The sequence below is a fragment of the Charadrius vociferus genome, unplaced genomic scaffold (genome assembly GCF_000708025.1).
Source record: "Charadrius vociferus isolate BGI_N301 unplaced genomic scaffold, ASM70802v2 scaffold484, whole genome shotgun sequence".
Taxonomy (NCBI): Eukaryota; Metazoa; Chordata; class Aves; order Charadriiformes; family Charadriidae; genus Charadrius; species Charadrius vociferus.
The window spans coordinates 215,051-225,163 of NW_009648074.1; the positions used below are offsets into that span (position 1 = coordinate 215,051).

The 10,113-nt window shown below is 57.5% G+C and overlaps 1 protein-coding gene across 1 annotated transcript in view; it reads right to left on the bottom strand.

The window, feature by feature from the left end:
- The window catches only part of SMARCD2 (SWI/SNF related, matrix associated, actin dependent regulator of chromatin, subfamily d, member 2), an 11,157-nt gene extending 4,236 nt beyond the window's left edge, over nucleotides 1-6,921 (bottom strand). Inside the window, exons 1-5 of the mRNA XM_009883821.1 lie at nucleotides 6,911-6,921; nucleotides 3,325-3,519; nucleotides 1,086-1,128; nucleotides 375-497; nucleotides 130-249 (exon numbers count right to left, since the gene is read on the bottom strand). Coding sequence (XP_009882123.1) covers nucleotides 130-249; nucleotides 375-497; nucleotides 1,086-1,128; nucleotides 3,325-3,500 — 462 coding nt within the window. The 5' untranslated portion in view covers nucleotides 3,501-3,519; nucleotides 6,911-6,921. The remainder of the gene's footprint in view (nucleotides 1-129; nucleotides 250-374; nucleotides 498-1,085; nucleotides 1,129-3,324; nucleotides 3,520-6,910) is intronic.
- Nucleotides 6,922-10,113: the final 3,192 nt, after the last annotated feature.

A 10,113-nucleotide genomic window follows, 5' to 3' on the forward strand; every position in this document is an offset into this window, starting at 1 on the left:
GGAGGGCTCCAGCCCAAACGCCACCTCCAGCACCCAGCGAGCAGGCGGCCGTTATCACCCCAGCCAAGCTCTCAGCACACAGCACCACCGCTCCTCCCACAACCAGCTCATCCCTGCCCGTATCCTTACGTCCTCCAGCAGTTTGCCCTCCACACGTAGCTCCCAGGAGGCCACACGCTCACCACCCTCCCCTTCTTCTTTGGCTGGGGTGAAAGTGTTGGAGATGTAAATCCTCAGCTTTCGCTTTTGCTGTGGAATAGGAAAACGGAGAGAGGGGGGGGATGCTTGGAGTGAGACGGTGGCTGGCAGCACCCACTTTGTACGCCCCCACCCCAGCTGCTCGCCCTCCCGGCCAGCCAGGGCTGCCAACGCACCGTCAGTGGTTTCTTAATGGCCTCCTGTATCTCCATCCTCTTCCGAGCGATGGTTTGGTCCAGCTTGCGCTCAAAAGCGAGAAGGTCCATGTAGGCCTGGGATTCTGGGACCAGTTCCCGGATCTGTCAAACAGAAACCATCAGTCCCTCGCGTGCTGGGATGGAGCTGCGTCCCCCACACCAGCCCAAACAATGCTACCAGTGCTGGGTTGACACACCAAGGAGCCACCAAGTGACGAGAGCAGCACAACAGCACCCATTTCTCATTTTAAATGAAGACTAGAGCCTTGCAAAGCTCTCCTCAAATCACAGAGCTGTACTGCAGACCTCAGTTTGGAGCCTGTCACTGTGCCCAGCAGCCCACCCGGTGTCACAGGCAGGTAACGGATTGTTAAGAGGGACCCCCAGGAGAGGCTTAGGGTCCTCCTGGGGTCTCCACCCCAAGCCACCGCTGCTCTGTGTTTGCCCAAAGTCCTGCTTGGCCAATTTGTGCCCACCCCAAAACCTCTCCTGCCACCCCAGAGGAAAAGATATAAATCTTCCGTGTTGATTTGGGACTGAGAAGAAATGCCCAGCGGGCAGGAGGCAGCCCAGGGAGATGCTCCTCGTCGTGGGGACATCACCACCCCGGCTGCCCTGGGAAGGCAGCACAGATGCACGACCTCCTTCCAGCAGCTCAAATCCTTCCCCGCGCACCGAGGCAGCACTCACCCTCTGTGGCAGGACCTTGTCAGCCATCTTCCTCCTTTTGACCCTGCAAAAAGCACAGAGACAGGCAAAAAAAGATAAATATTACACTGCAGCTCTCGCAGGACATCTTGTTGCCTGCCCAGTGGGAGGCTGCTGCATGGCCCACGCTCGGGTCTCAGGGGACAACACCGAGCTCTGCAGGTACGCCAGGAGCCCAGTGGCTCTTTTGGCCCCATCTAGGCCACGAGTGGGGCCAGGCTCCAGGGAAGGGAGTCACAGCGGGAACGCCAGCTGCATGCCACGTGGATGGCTCCATCTGAGCCGAGTGTCGAGGCTCCCACTGCAGCCAACAGGTCTGGGGGGGCAGGTCCCCGTTTGGGGCTGCTCTGTGCGACAGGGACTTTGGACTTGTACATGGAGAACAAAGAAAGTCTGTAAGAGCACCCAGAGCACAAGACCTTGGCTCAGTGCCGGAAAGCAAATGAGTAAGAGAATATATCCGTGTGGGCAAGCCAAGATGACTCCAGGGGGGAAGGTGTTAGACATCTAGAGCCTGTCACCAGGGAAGGAAATCCAGTCCCTGGGTTCAGTTTGCTTCGCTGCTGCCGCTTGCTGAAGGTGCTGCAGGGCAGGAGCAAGGAGAAGGCAGTACAAGGCAAAGCTGCGGCTGCAGGCACGCACCCGTCTGCAGGACAGCGTTCCCAGAGTTTCCTCTCTGGAGATGTCTGTCACATGCTCCCAATGCTACAAACCAAAGCCCAGTTCCAGGAACTCACTTAAAACCAACTTAAAACAAATCAACCTTGCCATGCTGGCACCGAAATCATCGTCGGTAGAAGCAGCAGAGTGGTCTCTAGAGCCACAGAACGGCTGCAGCCTCGCTCAGAGCCATTTTAGCTCTCTCCAAGTTTGTAGTACCCTGTCAGACCACAGGACCCTGGGCTCTGCTCCCATCCTGCACACTGCAGGCACCCCGTCAGCCTGAGCCCGCCCCGATGCCCCCCTAAAATCATGCTCAATGCCTGGATACGGGGGGAAACACCCTCCTCCCATTAAAGAGAGTAAATCTGAGTAAGAGATGGGGCAGATAAAGGGAAGTCCCTTTCCTTTGGCAGCACGTGAAGCAGGAAGGCAGCAAACGCAGGCGCACATGCTGCTATCACGAAGTGTCCAAGGTACGCTGGCTGCCGGCGCAGGAGGACAGGTCAGGAGAGCAGCCGTAGCTAAGAGGGGGGTCAGAGCACTTCTTTGCGCTCTTCTTGCCGCATCAAACGCTTTCTGCCCTGCAGGGTTCGGCCACCCCATTAGCAGCTGGCAGTTCCTGATCCCTTGATCTGCAGCCAGCCGGGAGCAAGGATGCTCGACCAGCCGAGCGCGGCTGATCCCACGCAGCCAGCCCCCAGGAATGGAGCCGCAGCTTTATCTGGTTGCTGACGTCCTTGCTCGGTGGTGAGCTGCCCCTCGTCCTTAATCCCCAGCTTGCTCTGGAGCACCGATGGGATGTGCAGTCGCTGTGCGGAGGCTGCGACTCCCCGTGGAGGGATGACGGAGCCAACTGAGCTGTCAGCCGCCGGCCCCGCCGCACATCCAGGGCAGGGAACAGGACCTGAGTATCCATGAGGACCAAGGGAACCTGCCCTGAGAAACAGCCTCCAGTAATCAAGAAGCCCTCATGAAAAACAGAAACTGAGCAAAGGGATTAGCAGCGTTGTAAACAAGCGAGGAGCTGCTGGCAGAGACTCACGGCTCACTGAGACCAGCGCCAACAAACAGTCCTACCAAGACTGCAGCTCTGGAAAGCGTCTCTGGACTCTGCCACCCCTGTCCCCCCTTTCCACACCCACATTTGTGCCTGCCAGAGCCAGCACGAACCCCTGTGAGAAGGGGAAAAACCCCAAGGAGCCAGTGCTGTGGCCTCTGACAAGTACAAACACACGGAGGAAGGCTTTTCGGTTACTGGAGTGGAGAGGAAAGCATGGGGAAGCTGTGAGCCCAGTGATCTCTGCCCCCATCCCAGCTCCCTCACCATCACAAAACATCCCAGCCCCGTGCTCTGGCAGGTTTCCCACTGCCAGCAGTGCCAGCCTGCGGGCAAGCCATGCTGGCTCCCGCCCTGCCGCGGGAAGCTCGTCCCTCTGCAGCAGGGCAGGGAGCTGCGGGTTTCTGCGGCCAAGTGCAACCAGGACCCAACAGGTCAAACCACCCCCTTCCAGCCTGCTGCGGGTGTCCGTCCTGGAGCAGGAGGGTCCTGGCCCCTTACCCTCTCCTCTGGGTGGCCATCGGCGGCTGTGCCTGGGGGGTCAGCAGGCGTTTCCTGAAGGGGTCCATCATCGACTGCGGCAAGCCAGGTCTCATTGGGGAGGCTGCTCCGTAAGGAGGTGCTCCCGGTGGTCCCACCTGCAGCCCTGCCATGGGCATTCGGCTGCCTGGCGGCATCCCGGGGCGCTAGTGGGGAAGAGAAGAGAGGAAGAGTGTGTGTTAAACACTGCCGTGCGAGGGGGCCTGACCTTTGCTGGGGACCAGCGGATGCCATCCACCTCCTCGCTTCTTCCTCAGGAGAGATTTCCGAGGCTGTATCCTGCCCCGAGATGCTGGCGAGGGACAGGGCAGGGAGGAGGGCAGGACATCAGGAGCTGCAGCCTTCCTTGCTGCAGGAAGAGTGATGGGAAAGCAGAACCAGGACGAGCAGAAGCCACCGACCGCAGGGGAAGCGCAGCGTGCCAGCCGGCACAGAGCCGAAGCCATGTGTGGCCCCGAGCCACTGCCACGCAGCAGGAGACATCGGACCTGGAGCATCACGAGGGTCACCGCCTGCAAAGCCATCGCCCTGGGGACATCAGGGGCTGCGGCGTGGGCTGTGAGGTGGGTTCCTCTCCGGAAAGCGGCAGTGCTGGCAGACGCAATGCCTGGGAGGGGAGCGGGACAATCCCACTTCCTAACAGCACCGGTCATGAGGCCGGCAGGCAGGAAGCCGAGCTCCTGGGCGCAGGGGATGGAGGCAAGAGCTCACCCCCTGACAGCACACCAGCCCCCATCATTCCCCCTCCAGGGACGCGGAAAGTCATTTAGAAGCCACTACACCATACTGATCAACTCCTGCAAGGGGTCCCGACCCAGGGCAGCACAGCTCCTCCCCATCCCCTGCAGCAGAGCAGCTCAGCAAGCCAACACCTGCACTGCTGGCTTGCAGGTGCCACCAAGTCTACACCCCGTGCAGCCCTCTGGGAACCCCCACAATCAGTCTCAGCACCCCACGACCCACCCGCCGCCCCTCCATACTCCAGCCTGCTTCACCAGCGGTCCGAGCCAACAGCTTTCCGGGATCCTTTGATCCTCAAGCTCCCCACTGCCAAGATGCGAGGCTGGGAGAGCCACCAAGCCAGCAGAGCAACATTTCTCCCCTGCCGCAGGCTCCTCGACGTGCCAGGACATCCCCCACAGCTCCCCTCCCACCGTCCTGAGAATGGAGCTGGGGCACACAAGCCGTCCTGCAGAAGAGAGCTAACGAAGCTGCCTCATTATCCCAGAGGAGCTCAGCACAGCAATGTTGTGGGCTGATGAGCTTATCTGCATACAGGCACTAATTTCAGTGTGAACCCCAGGTACGGAAGGGCTGGGGGCAGCTGCAGCCTGCTTGTCCTCTGCAGCTTTTATTACAGGCAGGCTCAGAGCTGCAGCAGGGGGAGTTGGTGTGATGCAGCTGGAGCTAAAACAGACTCACCTCCTCCCCAAAAAGCTGGTAAATGCAAAACCAAGAGCTCAAGTTGCTCCCGCTCCGGAGCCCGAGGCCACAGGCGTCTCTGCAAGTGGGAGAGCCTGAAAACACACCAAGCGCCGCATCGAGAAGTGTAATGCAGCTGGGAAGTCAAGCAGCAGCGGGCCACAGGATTAGTGCCGCACGTGGAAGTTCAAAAACACACACAGAGCACGGGCAGAACCCATTACACAAGCAAATGCTGTCTCCACTTCTGCTCAGCCTTCCTTTGAAGCAGCACTTCCAGAGCCCAGGCTGGCTAACCTGCCCTTGCCACAAGGCAGGAGCCTGTTTCTTCCTCCTAACAGCCCCCAGATGTTTCTCTCCTTTTGATCAGCCACATTTGTGCAGCTCCTCGTGACAAGCGGGACTGCTCCGGCATCGCCAAGAGCTGACCGCGGCCAGCAGCACCTCCTCTGTTGCCAAAAATCACAAGGCAAGAACCGTTTCTCTGGGTTTATCAAGAAATCCTCCACGGCAGGGCCAGGAGGAGAGGCAGCACTAAGATCCACACCCTTTAAAATTAAAAAAACACAGGCAGTGGGTAAATACGATTTGCCAGTGCCGCGTGGCTACAGGAGGGCTGCGTTCTCATAACCCTGCTGACTCACCTACGAGGGCTTCTGGGGAACAGATAAGCCATGGGAAGAGGCTGTGAAACTTTTCATCAGAAATTTGGGAGCCCTAAGATAAGCTGCGTTGTGCCAAGGCTGCACTCAGTCACCTGCAGCTCCCTAGAGCCACCAGAAGCATGGAGGAGACAGACAGCTTTCGAGGAAAACCTTGGCACTGAGAGTTTTTCAAGCCCACGCAGGAGACCGTGGTAAGTACCACGGGGAAACTGGTCTGAGGTCAGGCAGGCTCCCTATGTGACAACATACAACACCACAACTCCTTCACAAAGCATGCAGACAGAAGAACGCAGTCAGCAGCTTCCTTGGATTAAGAGGTGACGTGGCCACAACCAGCTCCTGTCTTTCGGCCAGGGCAGCTCTCACCACCACCGTGCCCTGAGGTCTCTCCTATCTCCTTCTGTCACTCCATGGGTCACATTTCTGATCTATCCCTGAAATGAGAGATTTGGAGGCTGGCTGAAGTCGACTGAGAGAGACTTTGACAGCTTTGCATAAGCGAGAGCACCTTGTGCGATGTCTCCCGTGTGTCCATCTGCTCTTCGGAGGGCGAGAGACTGCTCGGTTGCAAGAAGAAGAGACAATTCTGTTGGCAGGGAGAGATTCAGTGCTGCAAGGATGAACAGATCTGTCATACTTAAGACTGTAACGTCCCCTCCCTCCACAAACATCTGAGAACCATCAGCCACAGTTAAGCTGCCGGGGGAGTGAGCTCCAGCCCACCAGGGATGCGCATTTGATCACTTGGACGAACGAAAAAACACAAGGCAGAATCCTCCACGCGGATGTTTTTTCTCCCCTCTCAGTTTACTCTCAAGATTTGCAAATTGCTAACGGAGAAGCCTCTTGGCAAAGCAGGGCCAGCCTCTGCCTTGTGTTCAACCAGCGCCTGCAGCCCTGGCTGGGGGAGCCTCAGCTCCCCGAAGGCTGCAGGCTTCTAAGACTCAACTCGGGCAAGTTTAAGGCACAGCCTTAAATCCCCGGCTAAACCACGAAGCAGCATTACAACCCCGTCGGGTTGAAGCCTGCCTCCACCCCTCTTTGGAAGCCCTGGAAATAAGCAGGATGCAAGGGGGCTTAAATTCAGGAAATTTTGTTACACCGGCTCAAACCAAGGAGACCTTCCCTAGCTCCTTCCTATCAACACCCCTCGGCCCTCCGTCCACCCCTCTTGGTATTGCCTTGTCCTCCCCTCCCTGCCCCACCGCCCCTGCCAGTGGGGCGGACAAAGGGCAAACCTCGCAAGCTCAGCTCCGAGGAACAAACTGGACCTCGTCCAGCCTTCCCCATGGAGAGCGAGCGGAGCCGTTTGGAAACGGGACAGAAAACAGCTTGTTTCTGTTCCCTGCCAAAGCCCAAGGAACAAACGGGGCTGGCCGTGGTTTAGCGGTTCATCCCAGGTCAACGCACAGGCCGTTTGCGTTTTGGGGAGCTCTGTTGAGAGTCAACTTCAGTTGGATCCAATGGGAGGCTGGAAGGCTTCCTGATGGATGTTCGTTGGCATGACAGGAGCCTCCCCGCCTGCCAAAGGCCCCTTCTTGAGGAAGGACAGGCCAGAAATCGGAGGCTGGTAGCAGAAAGCGGAGCAATAAATCGCAGGATGGGTCTGCAAGAAGCAGCCAGGCTGGAGAATGAGCTTGAAGAAAAGCAGCATTCCAGAAAACAGCTCGAGAGCCTGTCCTCATCTTCATCCGAGACCGCAGCTCTTTTCCTGCAGTTCCGAACGAGGCGGGGGAAGGCTCTTCCCGACACACGTCCCATTTTGCTCTGCCCCGACATGCGCGATCCAACTTTGTACATCCTAACAGGCAGGGAGCGAGAGCCCACATGCATCCTCGCCCGGGCCTTTGGGAGCAAAGCCCTGGACAGACGCCAAGCAACGCCGGCTCTTCCTGCAAGTTCCTCCCCACGTGCCCGGATGGCAGCGCTTCCCATTAGGACAAACGCTAAAAGCGAACGCTGTTCAAACGGGATTTGAGCTCCACGCCAGGCTGGTTTCAAGGAGAGCTTGGCTGCCTAAAGCCACTGCTCAACCCGGGGCTTCACATGGATCGCGACCAACTGAGCCCCCTCAGCACACCCCAAAAGGTGCTTTCCCCCCTCTTTGTTCAGTCTTATCTGTGAGCAAATCCCTCTTGGGAGGGTGCCAGGAAGAGCCTGGGTTCGTGCTGGTGGAGATTTCCATCCCGGAGCTGGTGGTGTTATCGAGATGCCGTTGCACACTGCAAACTCTCAGGCAGCACCGTGCTCCCAGCAAGCTCCCCAACTGCCCCAACGCAGCTCATCACGCTTGGAAGACCTGCCATATTTTGGTACAGGAGGAGCTCCAGGAGTCGGGTCGCTTCTCAGCTAAAAATCGTAGATGAGGAAGTAGTAAATTAAAGGGAGAAGGGCAAAGCAACAGGCAAAGAGATCGAGCAGATTTAGGGCATGTGCTGGCAACGTTTCAAGCACCAGCAGAGATGTCTGGGTCCGGACAAACCTGTCTGCTGCCTCACATCTGAAGTTGCAGATGTTACAGGTCAGGAAAAAAAAAAAAAAAAAAAGGCCCCGGGGATTCAAATCATAACACATTAACACAAGCAGGAACAAGGAACAAAGGTGTTGGGTTCCCGCCTGAAAGAAAAACTCCGGCAGCTGCTAACACAGCATGGAGTCACACACCAGAAGAGCAGAGATAGGTACATGGCATAAAACACTGCCTTTGGCGCTGCTGCAGTGCTAAAACTGCCCAGGGAACAGCTCTGAGAGCTCCTGAGAAGGTCCTGTGGAGGAAGATGGAAGTGAGGGCCTTCAACAGCAAGTTCTGGAGATGTTGCCCACCTAGAACTTTACTGTCACGTTTCCCCAGGAGAAACAAAGGGTGCTGTGGGCTCTCTGTTGTTGCTTGCTCCTCTTGCTCCAAAAGGACAGCGTTCATCTGCTTTGTATCATCACTTAAATTAACTCGAGGCTCAGTCTGTGATGAAACCTGCCTTGGAAACCATCTCCCTTGGGATGGGTGGGGTCACCCAGGCCCAGCAGCATCGCAGCTTTCTGGTGCAGCTCCAGCCCTGGCCGTTCTCTCCAGGCCCCTTTTGAGCCAACCCCAATCACCCGATGAGCAGGAAAACCATTTTCTTCTGCTCCCAAGAGGATCGGGTGGATCTTTCTCATGCTGCACTACACCGTCTCTGACATGTCCGGGCCACCCCATCTTTCACCTGGCTCTGTACCAGCGACCTGCACTTCTCCAGCTCCTCCGTCCCGGCTGCCTGCGCAGGTTTCTCCACGAAGCACAACTTTGCTTTCCTTCGTGCTGCCGCCTGCCTGGGGAGAGCATCACCGAGCTGCAGCTGCTTTCGGGTTAGGAGTTGCTTGGACTGCAGCAGCCCTCCCGTCCCATGGACACCAGGCTCCTTCTCATCAGCAAGTGCCAACGAAACAGTTTTAATGGGACACCTAACGAATGCTGCCTTTTCCCACCTCTGTGCGCCAGCGGAGCATCAGCACAGGGTAACTTCGCAGCCAGAGCGTTGCTTTGCAGTCCCATCTCCATCACACAGCGCCGAGCCCGCTCCCTGCCACAGCGTCAATCCGCTAACTCAGGTAAAAACCTCTCCTAAGCCTGAAACTAGCACCTGAATAAACAGTTTCGCTCCTTTTCGCTGAATTTACACCGGCTGGCACAACCTGGATGCTGGGGGCTGGGACTTGGCCTTGGCAGCCGTGCTGCCACCAGCACAGGGACAGGGACCAGGAAGGGGGCTCTGTGGGCAGACTTGCTGCCAAGCTGCCCGATGGAGCTTAGCTGATCATCCTCCTCCTGGAAAAAAAAACCACCTCTCCTTCCTGCTCCAGGAATGGCACCGGTGCCTGGCTGCTCTGGAAACATGAGCTCCTCAAAGGGTCCCAAATCAGTCACCCAATCAGACCCAAAAGGTTCTCCCCCAAGAAGCCGTCCTCTTGAATTCCCTGCTTGAGCCGCCAGAAAATAACCAGCAGGCATGCAAGGATGTCAAAAGGATGAGCATATGTTTAATAATCTAGTGATTAAAGAGCCCCTAAGCACTCGATGGCATGGATGAGGCCTGTTGTGTCTCCTAGTGCCCAAATAATTAAGTTCTTCATTAAACTAGGGCATAACGAAGCAGACAAGTCCTCCGGCTATGGCAGGGATGGCCACCGGGAGGGGAGGGGCTGTTTTCCCCAGCCTGGGAATTGCAAAACAAAGGACAGACCCTCTGGATCGTACCCACTCTCCCCTCCCACGCGCAGGCAGCCCTGCCAGCAAGCTGCCAGCCAGATGCAGCTCGCAGCCAGACGCGAGGCACAGCGCTCGCCACCGGCCCCGGGGCTCAACCGGCTCCGCTGACCCAGTCGCCTCCTCCACCAGCTCACCGGTGCCAGATACCGCGGTGATGGACACCGGGTGTACATCACCCTATGCCGGCCGTGCGCTCCCAACACCTGCTGCCACCACGGCGTTACAGCCAGCAACTCCGGAGGGGGAAAGCAAGCATATATTAGGTTGTTTACCCACGGCGGTGAGCAGCTCCTGGCTGCTCCCGTCAGGCTCCAGCTTCCCGGCTGGATTTTGCAACCTGCCGCACGGAAGGTCAGGGCAAACGATTGAGCGTCTGCCCAGCCCGAAACGCCTCTGAGTCGAGTTACCTTCGATTCA